At 35.4% G+C, this 21,167-nt stretch overlaps 1 protein-coding gene across 4 annotated transcripts in view; it reads left to right on the top strand.

The window, feature by feature from the left end:
- The window catches only part of ATRNL1 (attractin like 1), a 433,970-nt gene that overhangs the window by 100,164 nt on the left and 312,639 nt on the right, over positions 1-21,167 (top strand). For 3 of the 4 annotated variants that reach the window (XM_041461315.1, XM_041461313.1, XM_041461316.1), the window contains exons 16-19: positions 3,609-3,822; positions 4,548-4,736; positions 9,401-9,619; positions 14,125-14,262. In XM_041461315.1, coding sequence (XP_041317249.1) covers positions 3,609-3,822; positions 4,548-4,736; positions 9,401-9,619; positions 14,125-14,262 — 760 coding nt within the window. The remainder of the gene's footprint in view (positions 1-3,608; positions 3,823-4,547; positions 4,737-9,400; positions 9,620-14,124; positions 14,263-21,167) is intronic. The other variant, XM_041461314.1, reaches the window with a different exon arrangement.

Raw genomic sequence — 21,167 nt, 5'->3', positions numbered from 1 at the left:
AAATTGTGAATGTTGTGGAAATATGGGCACTGGGAGGCCACAGTGTTTTCAATGTTTAATTGTGTATTTCATCCTGGAGCAACAAATCAAGGAGTTGAAACAATTCCTGAGAAGTTTGTTGAATTTTGTTTATAAGGTGTTGTGGTGCACATAATAGAAAATGAGATGTTAGTGTATTATGCACTTTCAGAGCAATTTGAGATCCAAAATAAAAGGAATTTAAATAAAGGTGCAGATAATTTTTTGAAAGAGATATACACTTCCTCAGTAATTTGCATAATTTAGGAACAGGGGAGATTTTTGAGCCTCAGTGGTAGTTGGCTATTCAGTAAAGGTAATCTTGCTCACTTCACTCATCTGCAAATTATTCAGCCCTCATTAGTTTAGTGCTGATTCAGCAGTAGTACCTGAAAAAATGTGTCGTCAGTAGAAATTATCCCTTTCACTTTAGATCTGAAAGCAACTTAATCTGATTTAAATTCTCTGAGTAAACAGTGAATTTAACATAAACGATCAGCTTTCTAGATAAGGCTACACAATTTTCCTTTCTAACATAGTTCCTTAAAAACAAATTAAAACTGTCTGATTTACAATAAGAGAAGAGCATATTTTTTAAGCTATTAGTGATCAGTTTTTTATAGATTGCTGTTGTGGCCAATTCCCATTATTTCTTAAGCCTGAAGAAGAAACTGGATTGGCGTTTTCAGTCGACATATTTGTAGTCCCTTGGTTACTTCAAGTACTTTGAGATTCCCAGCTATTCTGACTAAACCTTTCATCAGTTTGAGAGATAATTTATACTAGATTTATGACTTTTTTTTTTTTTTAAAGAGATTAGTTTGCTAGCCACAGAGCCTTGGTGGCTGCAGGTATTTCCATTATATATAGAACTTCCTGAATGCTCTAGTGATTTGATTTTTCCTGTTGGCTTCCATGCAGTGCAGCAGCAGTCATTTTTGGTGATAAACTTTGATGATATCCACACACACTCTCTACTGTTGCCAACACTCTTCACCTGTGGCCCACCACATGATGAAACTGATGCCACATAATTGAATATGCATGTTAAGCACATCATTGGAACATTTGGGAGGCCTTGCTTGGATAATCTGTGCTTGGCATCCTAACAGCATGGCCTGAGTGGGCCTGCAAGGTCACAGCTTCCATGGTGTGCATTTGATAACGTGCTCATCAGCATTTGGGTCTGTGTTTTGATGGTTTATCCTAGCAGAGAGCCAGAGAGGTACATATGGAATTTGAGATGCCTGACATCATGACTGTAAGCTGTCCAGATAGGCCAGCTATTAAGAATGATTATGACTGGGATATGTGTTGCTTTTGCATGAAGTCTTTCGTTTCAGGGATGCTGCTTATATCTCCTATGGCTCCTTTGGCTTTCATGAGTCTCCCTGGGACTTTGTCACCATTAGAGGGGGTTCCAAGACAGTCTCCTACTCAAATGGAAGAATTTATTTCCAAATATCACTGCTGCACTGTCAGTTTTCATTACTGGCTCACGTACTTTTTCACCATAGCTGGAATATGATCCCTGTTTTTTTTATGTGCTGATGCTGAAGCCAAATTATTTGGCAGTGCAATTGAAACAGTCAGTAATATGTTAAAGATTCTCTTGGCTGGAATCCTTCAATCCCAAAGTAGCCATGTAGGGTTGGTTTATGTGTGTGTTTGTCAGCAGTTTATCCTACCTAAGCCCTTGACATTATTTCATATGTGCTTGGTGTGCACACTCAGCATCTACAGGGACCTGTGTAGATATATGTGTAGGTATCTAAGGTCTTCTGGTCCATGTGGACCACATAGAGAAACAGGAATCTAGGCAACTAAACAACAAATAAGACAACAGATGTGTTATCTACCATTTTCCAGATGCCCAAGTTCCACTTTTACTGCTTGCATCATGTTCTTTCTGGTGTCCGGGACATGTGAGTTCTCACAGACACCTGGAATGTTGGTCACCTGGGGTAGCAATGGAGTTAGGAAGTAAATACAGGAGTAAGACACAAAGTGGACAATGGTAAATTTGCTGAATGTTCTTCTTGCTTTTCAAGAGTCTCCCAGAACACATCACTGCTTATGGAATGAAACATTTCTTAGTAATTTTCTGGTTTATTTAAGATTGTTTTCATGTCCCTAAGTGTTAGTAGGTCAAGGAATTTTTGTTTGGTCTTGATCTTAACTGAGAGTACAGAAAGAGATGAGAGCATAGGGAGTACATATTAGGGAGGTCAGGAATACCAACTATCTATCTACTGATTCTTTTAAAAGGTATTTAGCACTGGTATTTTTGAAACAAAATGAATAATCCTTCATATTTCAATTTGCTCTAACAAGACAGGGGAAAAAAGAAGGAATGTTCTGATTGTGTGTAGAATTAAGAGTACTGAAAGATTTTCTTTTCAGCCATGGGTTAAACCTGAGTGGCCAGAGGAAACATGAGATCAAAGGTGAAAGATCAGTGATAGAGAATGGCAGTAACTCTTGGTTCACTTGTGGAATACATAGCACTTTAACAGTGGCAGGTTCCCTTTAGATGTATTATAGTGTTTTACTTACCTTGTAAATTACCTTTACTTACCTTGTAAATCAGTTGTGAATCTAATTCACAATCAGATCAATATCTCTGCTTTGGAGCTGACAATGTGTATCCTCTGCCTGGGCAGGCAGCTGGGTTTGGTATTCTGGAATCCACCTCCATCATGTACCTGTCACAGCCCAGTTATCTCTGTATCTCTCTTCTGTGTGTTTAAACTGGGCTTAATGAAAACTGCCTGTACAGAAATTACGTGTGGAAATGTGTTTGCTTTGGATGTCTTGAGATTTTTTACACCAATGGTGGCAAGTAATGCATGTAGATTTATCCTGGAACAAGCAAATGCCTTTTTTCCTTAAAATCTGCTTTTTCGCTTGCTAAGTGTGTAAAGATGAAATTATAAAAATCAGTAGAATTTGTGATATAGTTTTACTGATATATCCTAAATATGTTTTAAAAATGTGTGGTTTTAGTTTTTTCTAGAGTATGTTTTATAACTTATAAATCAATAATGAAAGTATATCCAATGTGTATTTAACAGCATTGGAAATGTAAATGTGCCATTTTTATCTCTGAATTGCCTGAAGTTGATCAGTATCAGCACTATGGACTTTAGAGGATGGAATATTGATCCTGCTTTTTCCTGAAATTTGATTTTCTCTGAATTGCTGTTAACATATGTGTATTTCATTATCCACAGTGGCCTAGGAATTAATAATCGTACAGTAGCCACTGGGAAAAAACCAAACTGTTTCATTATGACCAATAATAGAAATCAGAATTGTCATTGAATAGAATGCAGGTTTTTAGTAGAAGAGAAATACGCCATATAAGGAGTGGAGTTTTTGTTGGGGTCTTTGGGGATGTTCAGGAAGGTAGAACAATTACGATAAAAACTGTGTGGACAGTGATTGATGAGATGATAAAGTGAGATAGGAGCATGGTGAATTTTGAAAATGTGAAGTTGTTGCTGTTGAACTATTTTTTTTTAAATGTTTTATCAAGACAAAAAGCATTTTAAATGGTTCTCTTTCTTTTGTTTCATTTTCATCCACAGAAGATTTCCCCCTGGGTGGGTTTGCGCAAGATCAACATCTCCTACTGGGGCTGGGATGACATGTCCCCTTTCACGAACACCACCCTGCAGTGGCTCCCCGGAGAGCCCAATGACTCTGGCTTCTGTGCCTACCTGGAGAGAGCAGAGGTGGCAGGGCTGAAGGCAAATCCCTGCACTGCCATGGCAGATGGCCTTGTGTGTGAAAAACCTGTTGGTAAGAAGCCTCTTACTCCCAGGAACTGATGGTGTGGTGAATAACAAGCTCTTTGGGGTTTAGTTTGCCTAAGAGGGATTTGGGGACAATTTGGATTAAATAATTACAAAAATATTTTTTTAATTTTTTTTTTGAAATAGCTGTAATCTATTAATATTCCTAAAGCAGCAAATATTTATTTGAGAATTAGTTCACGTGGCCTTTTGCATTACACCAGAAATTTTATAGTTTGCCTCTAAATCAGAAATAGTCAATGGTAACAGTAGCTGTAACCAAATATGGAGATATTCAGCAATGCTGATGTGTTCTTTCTGAATTATGCTGAACATTACTGAATGTCTTAAAGTTGTAAAAGAAGGACAAATCCAAAATTTAGGTTTCTGTCTTTTAGGTTTGTTTGTAAAGTTAACTTGTAGTCAAGTGACTGTCACAGTAAACATCCACTAAAATGGACTCTGTGAGCTGTCGTATGTTTTGCATATTAAATTTTTGCAGTTATTATTAAATTTCAGTTTTGCATATTAAATTTTGATTTTAAATATAAATCAAATAAATAAAATATTATTTTATTTATATACAGAAACGTAAATTTGGACCAAATATATTTTTAGCTAGTTTAGGAAGCAACCACTTCAACAGGGATTTTTCCAATGGAACAAATGGTGAAAGAAAAAGTAGATTGAACTTGTGTTCAAAATGTTAAAATATTTGTGATCCTTTTCCAGTCAGTCCCAACCAGAATGCCAGGCCCTGCAAAAAGCCCTGCTCCCTGAGGACAACCTGTTCCAACTGCACGAGCAATGGCATGGAATGCATGTGGTGCAGCAGCACCAAACGATGCGTGGACTCCAATGCCTACATCATCTCCTTCCCATATGGACAGTGTCTGGAGTGGCAAACTGCCACCTGCTCCCGTGAGTATCTTACTGAATGTTCATCTTACTAAATGTATTGTTAGATTTATTTTTCACTCAAAATGGCTGGAGGGATTCAGTACATTCTCTAGAGATAAAAAAAAATTTCAAGTGAATCACCTTATATAGCTGCTAACATGAGAAGTCAGTGCTGAGTATGCATTTCTTAGATACAGGTAAAATGCTGGAAATACTTTGATGATGAAATATATTTGGTCTTTTGAAACTGTGAAAAGTATTTATTCCTTTCAGATAAAGAAAAATTTCCATGATTGTTTATATGACCAGAGTCAGTGTGACAAACAACATCCATGAGCTGGAGCAAGATACTGTTAAAATTAGATAACCAATATGTAGAACTTAAGACTTACACAATATCAAGTTATTAAGAAGTGTGCTGAATTTTTAAAGGTTTAAATGTTCTGATTTACTTGTTTTTCAGATTCAGGCAATGCCATTATCCTAACATGCAAAGATAAAAACAAATTTTAATAAGGATAGTAGTAGTCTTGAGAATATTGTAACACAAATGAAAAACAAATGATCTTGGTCTTCCTTAGATTCTTCTCCCTTGCAGATAGGGATTATTAACCCTTGATCCCTAATAATTAACTCTTGCAGATTGTTTGTCCTCTCTATGCAAGTAGAAGGAATTCTATTAGGCCATCAGGCAGGTGGAGGTACAGAAAACTTCTGTCATGTGTGATCAGACTGGGTCAGGTGCGTTAATGTTCAAGGTTGCCCATTTCATCCTTTGGGAACAAGAAGCAAGTGATTTCTTACCTTGTCAAGAAGCCTGGTTACTCCCTGGATGTCCCCTTTGGAAGCACATTTCATCAGAGCTTGATGCAGTGTCTCTGGGAGAATGAGCAATCTCCTCCAAGACCCTTTCAGTGTGTCAGGTACAGCTGCTCCTTCCCAAGCTGGAGTGACCGGAGTCAGCCCCTTGCAGTTCCAGCATTCCGGGGTTTATTGGTGCCATAATTGATGCAGGTGTTGGAGTGAGCTGCCTCGTGCCTTAGATTCCTGTCTTAGTTGAGGTTTATTTAGAACAATTCCTCAGTCATCACTGTTCAGAAGACTGGTTCTTAGAATTTTTCAAGATTTCTGAAGTGTACTTTTGGACTCTCCTTATTGCTCTACTCTGAGAGAATTTTTCTGGTTACTGCTGATTTTCTTTCTCTCTCCCTAAGGGTCTTTTATTATCAAAGCCTTTGGGATCTTTTATTTGTGGATATCTTGTGACAGGATTAATGATCTTGACAATGACAAGCAACTTGGTTTCAGGATCATAATTAGATTATGGTTCTATTTGACAGGTTATGGATCCAAATTTAAAAACCCCAAAGATCAAAGATCAAAACCCCAAAAGGCAGTTACTTGCTTTCACCTAAAACTCAGAAAAATATTAAGTAAAAGAAGTCCTTGATGTGTCTTTAAAATAAACCATTGATGTATTCTTATCTTAGGAGAGAAAAAGGGCTGTATGTACCAGGCCACTACATAACTGTGTTAAAGGGAAATAAGGTATAGGAAAGCTTCTCCTTCAGGCTAAATTGGCCAAGAGCCCATATTCCTGTAATTGAGATTCCTTCTTCACCTTTAATAATCATAGAATATAATGAACCAGGACCATGTTGAGTTTTCTGGTAAATTTTTTGGTTAAGTTAGTAAATTTCAGGTATTAATCCAGGTTCTAGTGCCCAGATTCAATGTGACAGGTAATAGGAATGTTTAATCTCTTGTCAATATGTTTGGAATAATAATTCTGTAGTTACATAAGGGTTTCTCTCTTGTAACAATTCACAGAACCTTTCTTCATCTCCTGTATAGGAATCAATTTTTTAACTTATAAAATATTGATAGCAAGTTGTGGCAGAACTTAAATAGATTGAAAATCTGGAGATAAAATTGACAGAATCCCACATAAATGGTGCTTATGTTTTTGAACTAGCAGATATTATGTCAGCCTGAACTTTCAGTTCAGTTTTTCTCTTTGTGTAGTGTTTGCACATCATGCTGATTCAATTTGTTTGGGAACATAAGAAATTGTTTTTAATTTGATTGTCATTTTTGTCAGGTCTGTAAAATTTTATATTAAATAAGGCAAAAGGGATTTGCTCTATACCAGTTCAACATTATATAAAGGTAATTTTATATGAAAATGTACTTTATATTCAACAAATTAGAAAAAAACCAAGATTCTGTGGCTGTAAGCAGTTTTCCCAGACTTTTATAGCATCAGATATTTTGCATTTAAACAAGAAAATGCGTGTTCAAATGAAGCATGGTTCAGATATTATGTTAGTCTAAAATGACTTGAAAATTTTATTAGGTAAATATATCATTATTGCTGCTGAAGTAATGAATTATTAAGTGGATTCCGCTATCAAGGGATAGTGTTTCTACTTGAAGAACCAACTGGAACTATACCTTTAAAAAATCCTCCTTGTTTTTAAAATTTTATTTTTATTTTGAATGACTAATTTCTGAGCTTATGGATGTTTTGCTCTGAATGAAAAAAAAATTCAGACAAGCATGTATGATTTAAAATATATTAAAAAAAAAAACCCAACTGAGAACTTCACATTTATTTTCACAACTTGGAATTAAAAATGAGGAATGCTGTTTTATTGGTGACATATTGTCATTTTAATGCCTACTTGCCAAAAACTTGCATTTCCACTCTTTCCTACATCTTCCATCCATTATGATTTTTGATTGAATAGCTGACAGTTGAACAATCTTGGACCACCTCTAGAATTTCAAAGAAAACAAAATTGCTGCTTGAATATCCTCTTCTTCCATCAACAATTGCTTCTCAGCTCTCTTCAGTTTTTCAGTTGAATGCCACTACAGATAATAGCTGAGGATTTTCACTTTTGGTTCTGCTTTAGCCTCTGTAAAGATAGTGCAGCTGATACTTCAGGGCTTTATAAATAGCAGCATGAGTATAAATAGCAGCATGAGATTTATTTGGATTGTTTAGAGCACATCTCTGAAAGGGCAAGCCAGCCCGTGCAGAATGATGGTCTTTATTTTTCTGCTGATCTTCTAATGTATTCAAAAGCCCAAATTTGTATCATTCAACTTCAGCTCCGATGGTTTAAAACTGATTTTTCACGTTTGACAATTTGCAACAACAAAGTTGTCCTTTTCCCATCCCTGCTATTTTCCATATTTGGGAAACTTGAAACATTTTCTCCTGTTTGAATTCTTCCAAGTCTATTGAAGAGCTCTTGCTTCAGCTTTCATGTGCTGTTAAAATCCTTTTGAGATTCTCTCAGACTCTTCACTGCCTGTTTTCCTGATATCTGCAGGTATCTTTAGACTGTGCAGTATTTTTTCTTTTTACAGCTTTCATAACTTTAAAACAATTTTAATAGTTGCTGAAGGCAGAGGAGCTAGCTTTATTCTGCTCCCAGTTAATTTGGTTAGCAATGAAATCATTCTGTTTAGTATTCCTTTTGTGGACCAGAGGAGCCCAGGTAGCTCTGAGCATTATTTGGATGCAGTGTTCTGGCTGCAGCTGAGCCAAATTGAGAAATGTAGAAACCATTTGAGTGTCCTTCAAAATAACTCTGGGAATCTTTAAATTACTTTCTTTTTTTAAAAAGAAACTTGGATAATTTTGGCTTCACAGCAGGAGCTTACCTTCATGTGTGCTTTTAAAATTTAATTTTGAAAGGCTATAAAGTTATTGTGAAGAGAGACAGCAACCCATAGTGATCAATGTTTGAATGAGTCTGATGTTAATTTGATCCAGTGTTACAACAGTAATTAAAAAAATTAATACGTGTCAGAAAAAGCTTAAAGAAGCTTGGGAACTTTAATGGTGTTCTTGAAGTTACTAAAATATTAATTTCTTATTAATAAAAAATGACAGTAACTTCAGAATAAGAATTTTATTTGGTTCTAAACAGATTTAAAATATGAGGAAGACCGTTTAATAATTTTAAAGAATAGAGGATAAAAGGTCTAAAGGGATATTTGGATTTTAGAATGCAATTTTAAAAATGAAACCTGACTAACTGATGAGAACCTTAAGATACAGTTAATTTGAATGGGTCTGAATTATGACTTGTTGCTTGAGATGTGTAGTTTGCTAGCTTGTTTCAAAAGCTGTATGTAAGGAGACTAAGTAATATCTGTAGGTGAATACTCAGGTGACATCCTGGGATACTTTGTGCCCAAAATAATTTTTAGTTTGAATTTTGGTTTGAAATGATCCTGTTTTTTTTTCTATTTATAAATATTATCAATCTTACTTGGTTTATTGACCTTGCATTGAACTCTAGTTTTCCCTTTGGAAGGGCTGTTTATCTCAGTAAAATTAGTAATAAATGCATTATATACTACTAGTAAGGAAAGAAAATATATTTTCTTCTGTGTGTAATGAAGGTGTACAATATTCTTGTTCTGCTTAATTTTATTTGTTGATTTGAAGTTTTTGTTGTTGCACTGTGATATAACAAACACCTGCTGCATGTTTTGTGATCTTTAAGAATGTCCAGCTTTTCATGAATACTGAGATATTCTTACTAGTATAACCGATTTTTTTTTAAAATTTGCACGAGGAAAAATTAATTCTCCATTTTCTATTGTAAAATCCAAGCAATCTATTTAAAAAACAATACATTAATATTGTATTCCATGTACTAAAGCTCAAAACTGCTCTGGGCTGAGGACCTGTGGACAGTGTTTGGAGCAGCCAGGGTGTGGATGGTGCAACGATCCCAGTAACACTGGCAAAGGACAGTGCTTGGAAGGCTCCTCCAGAGGCCCAATGAAACCTGTCAGTGTCCACTCCAATGAAATGGTGCTTGATGCCACTCTTTGCCCAAAAGAAAGAAATTATGAGTGGTCTTTTATCCAGTGTCCAGGTAAGGTTTGCTTCCATTCTTTCTTATGTATGAAATAAGAGTTTAAGCACACCAAAATTACGTGATTGTTCTGAGTAATGCAAATAGCATTTTCATGAAAAACTTGTTTTTTACAAAAGATTTCCTAAATATAGAGTTTGTTTGTGTACTGAAAACAAGTGTAGGTTGACTTGTGAAATGCAGTGCAAGTAGTTTAGCCAAAATTGCCGTTTATTTGTAAATAAGTTTTCACCTTTCTCCCGCCCTATCCCTCCACATTTAGAAATCAATGTGAATTTTCTTCAGCTCTTCCTTTCTTCTGGCTTCTGTATCCATCTAGGAGTGGAACGGGGGAAAAATTATCCATAGGGGAAGACTGATGGCCACAAAATTCCCTCCTGCTCTTGCCAAGTCTGGCTGACTGTCAGAATGGGGGCTGCCAAAACCTGAGCTGTGCTTCCAGCTGACCTTTTAGACACTTAGAGTGAACAGAATATGTGCTTGTGTAGCCTTAAAGAGAATCTCTGTAGTCTCAATTTAAGCCACACCAGTCTGATTGCAGTATTTTAATTTTTGAGTTCATTGGAAAAGTAAGGAAGATATCAGGTGCTGTAAGACAGTGAAAGCTGTGCTGGTGCAGCCTCCTGTGTGGAAATCCTCCAACCCTGACAGCAGAGTGTGGAAGCAGCTGTGGAGGACTGCAGGCAAATGAAAAGCACACTAGGGACTTTGACAGCCCTCCAGAAGTCATTTACAATAATGCAGTTTAAAAGACAGTTTGAAAACTTTGTGGTGATTTTTTTTGGCTTTTTTTTTTTTTTTTTTTTTTTTTTTTTTTTTAAAGAATAAATACTGTAACTGTGCTGAAGTTATTTTTTCAGGAAATGTTCTGATAATTTTGGAAGCTCGAGCTTCTGTAGGATCAATAATTTTATGGGTACATGCAGCTGTGTTTGCCTTCTTGTCTGCTTTTTTCTTCAGTTTATTCTCTCTGTTGTGTATGCATATATATATAGAGTGAGGGTTTTTTTAAAGTCTTAGAAAAATGAAATAAAATATAAACCCCAGTGAGCACTGTTGCATATTTTCAGTTAAAACCGAAGAAATCTTCCACATAATCTAATACTACTTCCTGAGCAAAGAAGCTTCTAGTACGTTTCTGGAAACAATAGAATGACATTCTGTTGTTGTATAGAAATTTAATTTCTCAGTCTATATATTGATATTGAAGGATTGTTAACCCTTCACTGGAATGCATAAATTATGCCACTAGTGAAATTGTAATAGGTGAATATATTGCTTGTCTAAAGAGCTGTGTTTAACATTTGTTCTTGATGGATAAAATTCTGTGTTCATTGTATGTTCTTATAAAGCATTTACTAAAGTTCCTCTTCAGTTTAACATTCCCTAGCTTTATGAGTTTAAGGGACAAACAGTACAGAAGTCATAGAATTAAAACTTCAATTGAAGTGAAATTTCTTTTTGATCTGGTTAGGCTGGAGGTTTTGTTCTTAAGATTTTTGTTTTCATTTTCATAGAATATTTTCTGTAGTGGATTATACTAACACAGTTTATTCTTAGCACAACAATCATTTGATGTACTTGAAACAAGATAGAATTCTACTAAATCTATGTAAGCCTACTGAACAGTTTACAGTTAGGATGAAACTATTTATAGTTTATACCATGCAATTTGGAGATTATTCTGCCACAGTGATGAATAGTTGGCTGAACCATTCATGGTCATTCAGGCATAAACTTATTTTTCCTTGCAGTCCATATCCATCCTCCTTATAGCACCTCTGGGCAATTGTGCTGATGATAAAAATTTTAAATTCCTTCTCATTTTCTGTTTGTTCAAAACTTCAAGATTACTATTAATCAGGCAGTATAGAAAATGTTTATTTTTGTGATTGGTCACTTTGAAATTAATAGGCTTCAATTAAGCTGTCATAATATTTATTTTGATAGGAATACAATTTTATTATCATTGGATTGTTAGTTTAACTGAACTGTTGTTATAAATAAAATTGCAAATTATATATGAAGAAAAAACTATACGAAGAAAAGAAAAATAGCTTTGACATACATCTCATGAGAAGAAAGGTTTAGGGAGAATGCAAGCCCAAATTTTTCTTTAAAGTCTAAATTTCTCCTCTGAAAAGCAGTGTGAGCAGATTTTAACTAGTTTGTTTATAACTAGATGAAGTATCTTTACACTAGATCCAGATTGTAATGAAGACACCCTGTTCATAAATTTTCCTGGTTTCAATTATTTTCTTAAAACTATAATTACCAACAATTGTCAGCTTCATCAGCTATTTCAACACAGAGGTCCAAAGCAAATTAGACATAAAATTACTTCTCTCCAGGGCAGCCTGACTGAGGATTCAGCTGAAGCACATTTTTGTGTTTGAGGAAAATGACTTTGTTGCTGCCAGTGATGTACATTAAAAGGACTTAAAGAAAAAAGAGCTTTTACAAATTTAACTCCTAATTCTTATTTAATTACTCATTACTGTGTCTCATTAATTTCATGACTTTTTAAATTATTTAATACTGATGTCTCCAGTTTGATTGCACTGAACCAACTTTGAAATTTATTGAACTTGCACTTCTGACTTTTTCCAATGAGATGCATATTTTTAAGGAAATCAGCAAATACATAATGTAATTTTTCTATGGTGTGTCATGTCAGTTGTTGATTGCATTACTTCTTATTGTGTATATGTTTTTTTGAATTTGTTTTAAAATCTCTTCCATTTACTTTGACACAACAAAATGTAAGAATTCAGAGCTGTCATGTATGACCAGATAGTATTATGACTTGCAGAAAACTAAACTTTGCAATTAAGGTTGCTTTCATCACCCTGTATAACACAAAAATTAAGAGATACCAAAATAAACATTAGCAAGAATAGAAAATTTATAAATCAATGGCCCACTAGTTAGAGAATATGAGTATTAAGCATTTGTCCTACACAATGATATACTCTTAATTAGACAATCTTACTTTAACAGAACGCCTCTTTAATGTACTCTCTGTTTTTACTTTTGATTTATTGGGCTGTATTTTTTTTTACATTTGCTTTAAGTAATTTAAGGTGTAAAACATGTACACAACCCCCAAAATGGAGCTGCCACTCATGGTACTTTTGTGTAGATTTTCCTGAGAATGGCTACAAACTGCAAAAGAGGGAGACACCATAAAGGTGTCTAAAATTCAAGTGTTCTTGGGAAGAATAAGGCTTGTGATTTCTAGAGATTTAGTCTAGATAGTGAGAAAACCTAATGGTACAGAAATGTTTAATGCTTGTTTGGAAGATTGTCTAGGCATAGTTACAGAAGAAAGAAGAGATTGTCTACTTGGGATGTTTTAATGGTTTATGAGCCAAGTCTGGCAATGGCTATAAATATATTAAGTTACTAAATTATAAAACAGATCTAAAAACTTTCAAATCATGCAGTGAGAATCCCTTTTTTCCCATAGCTAAGACACCAATCACTGTGACATTTAAATTAAAAATCCAAATTAAAAAAAAATACAGTTTTACTGTGATAGCTGTCCTCTTCCAAGTCTTCCACCCACTTTGGCACTGAGGAATCGACAGGTCTGACATGGTTTGACATTTGACAAGCTGTTATAATTGACAGATTACTAATCTGCTGGGCACCATGAGCTCTGAAGCTCCACTCTATAGAGAGGTCATCCTTCAAAACCTGGCAGCAGGGTCAATGACGCTGGCAGGATTCACATTGTGATTTTGCTGCAGGAGTGATCAGTGCTTTCTGAGTTTCCCCAAAATGTGAAGCCCTGGAGTGGAGCTCTGCTGCAAGATCAGTGGTTTATAGTGGTGTTTTTGGACAAAAAGCAATTTTATGCTTTCAAGGTCACATGTGAAAAAATTATGTCAATAGGAATCCAGTTTTTTTTCACTTTCACCAAAATCCAGTGTAGTGAGGACAGACTGGAGCTGTTTGATGTGGTCCTGATGTCCTTAAAATTGCTTTGTATGCCAAAGGTAATGAGGGTCAGGACAATTAAAAATAACGTAATATTTAGTTAATTTGTTTTGGAATTCTCTCTCCCCACTGTGTTCAGCTATGAGTTCATGTTCTCCATCCAAAGTAGGCTTTCAACTGCTTCGCGTTTGCATGTAGGTGTTGGGGTGTTCATGGAGTCTCAGTTAGTGACTTGCTACCTCTTCAAAGCTTTCTGAAATGCCTAGACAGCATTTTAAAGCTGTAAGGACTAATTAAATCGTTCCATGGTAAAAAAAAGCCATTTCTCATAAAACGCCCCTTAAAACTTGCATGTCACAACACAGGCAGTTTTTGTGTGAATCCATCTTGTATTGCAATGCTGTTTTGAAGAGGTTCTGTGTCAAAGTGCAAATATATTTATGCTGGTTATTTGTCAGGACTAAACTCAGAATCACATTGTACTACAATTTCATAGCCACATAGAGATGATTTTGTTCCAAAGAGAAATTTACTAATGAAGGTTTAAAAATGTTGTATTCCAGCTTGCCAGTGTAATGGCCACAGCACCTGCATCAACAGCAACGTCTGTGATCAGTGTAGAAACCTAACAACAGGAAAACAGTGTGAGACCTGCATGCCAGGATACTACGGGGATCCCACAAACGGAGGACAGTGTACAGGTAAGTTATTCTATTGGAAAGAAAAAGAAAAATAGCAAAATGACATTTTATGTAATGTGAATTTAATGTATTTAATGTAACGTGAAATTAACTTTTCTTTAAAGGTTAAAAGTTTATTTTATAGTAAGATGAGCTGATCAGCTAAACTAATGATTCAAAATCAGATTAATATATTTAAAGAGAAAGTAATTCAGAGTCATTATTTTGCAATTGCTACTCTCTCAGGAGGAGGAAGAAACTTCCTCATTGGAGCAACACCTCAATTATTTCAGAAAGATGTCATTAAATTCCATGTGAACAATCCTGTTAGAGGCAGTGAGAAGGTACTTATAAATAAACTTCAGCATCTTCCAGAATGTCTGGTAACACTGATTTGTATAAATATGTGATGCTAGTGGAGGAATTATACATTTAACAGACTAACAGGTCTTATCCATGTAAAGATGAAACAAAAAGTCCTGGTGTGCTGAGGATGGCAAGCCACTCAGACCTATTCAAAGTTTAGCTTTTAAATTGCTGCACTGGAGGATTCTTCTTGGAGTGAAGGAGAGAATGAAGTCAAATACTACAAGTGGTTTTTGTATATTGCTGTAGGGCTGCAGGAGCTCCTTCCCTTAAAACTGAGTAGCGGAAGGAGGAATATATTCAATATGGAACCTCAATAAGATTGGCTCTGAATCTAGGAGGGTGCTGGAAAGTTTTGTCCCATGACTTTTTCTTCTCAATTACTGATGTTTCTTTAACCAGACCTTTGCTTCTCAAGGCATATTTCTTCATTTAAAGGGTTTGTTGGTTCCTCAGCACTCTAATGTGCAGTAGGCAATGCATAAAGATTCACATCTGGTACACTCAAGCACGATATGTAAAAATTGTGTTCAAGGGGATAGAAAGATTAATGTCTACCTTTATTGACAATTGAACATTTTGCTGAGGCTTTACGATGCTTTAAATAATTCTTAATAGTTCAGTTTTTCTCTTGAAGTTGACAAAATGTTCTTTTGCTGTCTGTATCACCTTTATGGCAAAATGATGTATTCATACAGCTTTTATTCTTCAGGGATACATTAGCTATCAACCAAATAAGCATTCCATCACCTTTAGTGAAATATGCGTGGTGCAATAATGGCTGAAATCAATTTATAAGACCAGTAAAATCATAAATTTTACAACTTGTTTTTTCAAACCTAGTCTGTAAAAATGCATATTTTTATTGGTAGACGTGATTTTAACAGGAGCTATGTTGACTAGAGAATGCTTTAAAAAATAAAAATTATAATTATTTCAATGCTTTATCTGCTATGGTATGTTGTATTTTTAGTATAGAGTGCATAATAAATGTTTACATCCTTAGGATATTTTGAAGAAAGTAGTAATTGTGAACTGTTAGATTTTCTACAGTATCATAAGTACTGTGATAGAGGTGACCAAATTGTGGGCCAGGGATTTCTGCAGGAAAAAATACTAGTGATCCATAGATAAGTCAAATCAATGTTACTGGGAATTAAGAGGATCTTGGAACCATAGCTAGGATTAGGCACAGTGCAAACATAAAGAAAAAAAGTAATGGTTCTGTTTCTTTTCTCCTTCATTCTTCTAATGCCATTGGTAATGCAGAAAAAAAAATAAAGTTGGCTGGAAATTAAAACCATAATTAAAATAGAAATATGCGGAGAAAAATATGAGTCGAAGAAAGGGAAACCTTCAAAGAAGCTGAGCTTAAATGTGACTGAAATAAGGAGAAAATAAGGCAGGAAATTATATGAAAAAGCCAATCAAAGGACAAAAGAATCACAAGGAACTTAAAAATCAGTCATCTTTAGAGTTGCATCTTGTGTCAGTTTCTGGCTGGACCCCACCAACTTTCCTTTTCCACCAAGACTCAACCTTTGATTCCATGGCTGCCTGAACACATGGTGTTTTTCCCTTGGAGTTCTTCTGAGTAATTGAGGAAGCAGGTTGAAAACTTTTTAAAGGCATGACAAGATGATGACTATAACTCTGAAAGTACCTCTGTAATACTGCAATATTCTTCATGGATCAAGTTGCTATAGTTACAAGGGCACAGCTTGCTTTGAATTGGAGAGCAGTCAAAGCTGGGGACAGAGGATGTACTTGATCTCTGCAGTGCAGAGGAGAAGTCATGTGCTCTGGGACAAAATCTGCAGGTCATTTCCCTAGCACACTCACGACATAAAATAATTTTTTCCAGTGTCCTGATGAAAGTACTTATGTGTTCAGTGCACACATTATGATTCCTGCTGTCATGATATATGTACTTATAGGTAAAATCTGAGCTCTTAGTTTGACTGTTAGTGGTACAGACTAAAATTATTTGCAAGAAAACCTTCCTTTTTTTATATAGATTCCATTAGCCCTCAGGAAGGAGGAGGACATGCATAGCAAGCCTTGAAGTCCTTGGAAAGCTTTTATCTTTTCTCCCTAACTATGCCAATAGTTTCCTAAGCCCTTTCTGTTTATACTCTGAGGAGGTAATTCAGAAAGCTCTCAAAGAAATGACTGTCCACCTCTTAGTGATCAATTCTGTTCTGACCTTTGTCCAAGGATGGCAAATTCTGTTAAAATAAAATTATTTTTTTCCACTCTGGTACTAATGGTGGATTTACAACTGTCATCAGATAACTGATACATTTATAGTGGTATTGCATATTGTTATGGTATTAAATTACTATGGAATGAGTAACAGTTGTTATAGAAGAAAGATATAATTCAGATTTCACAAGTTGTTGAATAGTTGTGATTAAAGAATGGGTAAAAAAAAAAAAGACTCTTTGGGATTTTCACTCACTATAATTGCTGACATTTCAATAGCTTTAAAACAGATCTAAGGACTTGTTTTGCATCCTGATATGATGCAGGCTTCGTAAATGTGACAAACCTTGCAGAAGGACAAAGAAAAGATGTAGGCATAATAGCAGGCTTCAGATGCATGAAGGGAAGCTGAAAAGAGGGATATGATAAAGTGCCTTTCCCTAAGTCCCCATTTTGGTTGAGGAGGAAGCAATGGGATTAAGTTGCAACAAGAAAGATTAAGGTGGAATACAAGGAAAACTTTCTACTGGTTAAACTGTGAAAGATTATGTAAATATGCTATGAAATCTGCATTATCACTTGCACTATCCCTTTTAAATTTTCAAATGTCTCAAGCTTTGGAAACGGGTAGGGAACAAGCTGATTCCACATGTTTTTCTCCAGCCCTAATGTGCTGTAATGTCTTGGAGTCTGAGATCTAGAAAGCAGGGTGGTATTGGGTGAGGATGAAGTATTCTGATTATATAGGAAAATGAGCTGTGTATAGCCCTATGGCTGTGGATATTTACCATATTTTGGGTCCTTAATGTTGCTAAGATGTCACTAATTTGTATACTACTTATTTTTGAATCTGTAGCATTTTAGTTACTGTGCAGTTAAAAAGCATTCTGTCCTATGCAGGTTTCCCCTGTAGCTGAGACTCTGGTTTATTTGTGTCAGAAATGTGGTATTTTGGCTGCTGATGGGCAATAGTTTGGCAATAGTCATATTTTTAAAGAAATCATTACTGTTCTTTTTCTTGAAATCACCATACCTAATACCAATTACTCATTTAAATTCTGTCACTTGAAGTCTCTTTTCAATACAGAGAATGAGAGTTAGAATTTGTATTCTTGGTGTAAAAATGAGCTTTATATTCAGTTGTCCTAAGATGTGGCTTGCAGTGAAGATATATGTGCTCCTTCAGTTCTTTCTGACATTTCATTGTACAAATATATAGTTTGAATTATTTTATATTTGATTCATTGCTGCATTCTGTACAAAAATCAGTAATAAATTGCAGGGGTCTTTTATGATAAGGGAAGTTCTGTGACTGTAATCTGTTAGTTATCTGTTCTTATACTAATTAAAATGGTTTCAGATAGTCTGTGGTGTCAAATAGGTAGCCACAATAGAAAATGAAATTGATTTCTTACCTTAAATTATGAAATATTTTAAGTTGTACAAAAAGATCTGCATTCCTTGTTGGAAATAAATGGTAGTGCACAAATTAGTAGGTCCAGACTGTGTGCACATGCTTAAGATTTGTCATCCAAACCCCCTGTCTAGCAAAGAAAGCATGAAGAGTTACCAAGGTCAAGTTACAGCAGGTCAAGTTACCAGGTCAAGTTCAGCATCCTTTTGAAGAGTTGTCTCAATGTATAAGAAAATAAGAGGGAAGGCAGAGGTGATTCTGAGCATGAGGGAATCGGGTGCTCTGGGAAGAGACAGTTTTGGGTTTCCAGGCCAAGCAAATCCATGGAAAGTCCTTGGAGTGCTAATTCAGTGCTGTCAGCCTGTGCCAGAAATATTTAAGTAGTCAAACCCTGTCTTGAGCAGAATAAGGCACATTCTATTTTGTGGTAAAGATTAGATGAGAGAATCACAGCTCAGCCTTGTCTGTTCCTGGGACACCTGGGCAGCCTTTCAGTCTAAGGTGTTGAAGAGCTTGAAAGCAGATATTTCAAATCACTTTGATTGAATTTTTTTCTAAATTTTGCTCAAGTCCCATTTGAGGGATGATTGTGAAGGCATGAATATTGAAATTCAGTAACAGAAAATTCATCATTGAATAATATTGGATTTTGGAAATAAAGCAGCTTTGACTGTAGGTGGGAACAGGTCCTGGCTTGCTGTCTTGGTGGTTTCTCTTGGTGTTTTGTTTTGTTCAGGGTCTTGTTGTGTTATGTTCTGCGTTTCTGGGAGATACACAATTTTAAAATAGAAATTCTAGAAAAAGATAGTTATGTGTGTACTACAGACTGCACATAAAGTACCAAAAAAAGCTCTATGGGAGATTGCTTGGAACAATTTTGTTTCATCTTAGTGATGTTTTTCAGTATTATTTTCAAACTTATTAATCATCCACTTAGTTGTCAGTGTTAAAAAAAATTGCTCTAGCTGCTTATCACCTTGTCATTTTCTTTATGAATGCTATTTTTAAAAATTATCATTACAATTTATGAGATGCCAGTAAAAAATTCTTTACAGTAACTAATGACACACACAATGAATGTATAACACATTTAATAATAATAAGATAACATAAGCATTTTTCTGTATTGTCATTTTCTTTAATAACGGGATAACATTCCAAGCAGCATTCAGTTTTCCCAGAATTGTGCTGCCATTGTTGCTTTTGCAGAAGGAGACTGAGTCCCAGCACAGCAGGAGCATTGTGTCTTAACTTGCACTTAGATTGTTCTCTAAGCAGCCCTTAAAGGCACCTGAGACACTGATGACCATCCTGTAAAAGTTTCCAACCACACAGGCTGTTGGGGCGATGTTTTTTAAGCAAGTCTGTAACATTTTTGTTACTTTTATAGATCTTTTCCTTTTCTGTAATCACACAATAGATGCTTGTAATACCAAATGCAGCAGCTTCCCTCACATTTGATTTGTAATCATTCTGTTTGGAAAGGTAAAGTTAATCTTTTACTGGAAACATCTGATTTTTTTATGAGATCTTCAAACCATTATCAAAAATCAGTATGTTTTTAGCAAATGTACACCATGTGTGCATCACCTATATTTGTACACCTATGTGCATACATCTACACATGCTGCTGCTTGAATGCATTCCACATAAACTTTGGCATCTAGACATGAGCCACCCAACTGGTATGTAACTACAGGAAATGCCTCAAGACATTAACAAAAGTAAATCAGACAGGTATCAATAAAAGACTAAGTTGTCAGAGTTACTTTAAAGTACTTTAGGTTGAAGGACTTTGGTGAAATTTAACCCAGCAGTAGATTAATTCTATAGATACATATTTGTAATTATTAGTATTGGTTAAAAGAATGAAAACTAAAACTTATTAGTGATGTGTTGTCACTGAAGTTATATCTGGAGAATGCTCTTCCATGGAGTTCAAATCTTGTTCTTCAGAAAATGTGATTAGTCTGCTCAGTTACTGACAGCTGAGATGTGGGGTTTGGAGAGAAGAGGCCAAGGGTGCCACAAGCCATTACTGTAAGTGTCTGTGAAAGAGAGACATGAGAAAGATGTTAAACTCATCCTGGCAGCAGATTGACAATGTTCTCCTTGGATTTTAGGTTCTATCTAACTTTTAAAGGTGCCTAATGGGTGACTTTACAAATTGTTTTCTCTGGCACTATTTCTGTCATTTTTACCTATTCAGCAGTGGCAACCTTCATAATGTGTTTTCATCATGACCCTCTGTGGAGGAGCTGATTCTGATTTCCTTCCTTTCTTCTCCAAAAGAAAGACTTAAAAGCTGCCATGGGCACCCTCAAGAACAGACAGAGCTCTGTTTCTGTAGAGCACAGAGGGCAATCAGTGTGTTAGATATTTAGAAAAAGAATCCAGTTTGATTACCTTAAAGTAATTATGGAGCTCCTTAGATGGGGTGCCTACACCAAACCCCACTCTAATACACATCCTTTTAAGTAATACGCATTCTGATTTTTTAGCAACAAAAACATCAATTTGAATTAGGTTATCTATGGAAAAATAGGAGAAATGTCCTAAGGAAATCCAATGGAAATAGATCCCAGGGAAATTGGCCCATAGAGCCCATTTGTCACATTTGATGCCTTTGTTTGCTCCGCAGCCATATTCTTAGAATATAGTTACGTGTGTATATATGAATATGTACACAGCATTTGTACATGAAATTTGATGGACAGCAGATTACATAATTTCAAACATTACCAAAAGCAACCTGTCTTTCATAAAGGAAAAACTTGATAACATGACAAGGAAAACAGTTTTTATTCACTTTTTTTTTTTTTAAAAATTGTTGTGTATGTGGTTGATAGAAAGGTACCTGATAATTTACATTTAGACTTATTTTTCAAGGTTTCAAAAAGTTATTTAAGCAATGAGTGAACAGATAGCAGAAGTCTTAATT

This window comes from Pyrgilauda ruficollis, unplaced genomic scaffold, assembly GCF_017590135.1.
Source record: "Pyrgilauda ruficollis isolate IOZ18807 unplaced genomic scaffold, ASM1759013v1 scaffold15, whole genome shotgun sequence".
NCBI lineage: Eukaryota > Metazoa > Chordata > Aves > Passeriformes > Passeridae > Pyrgilauda > Pyrgilauda ruficollis.
This window is presented reverse-complemented; position numbering and strand designations above follow the sequence as displayed.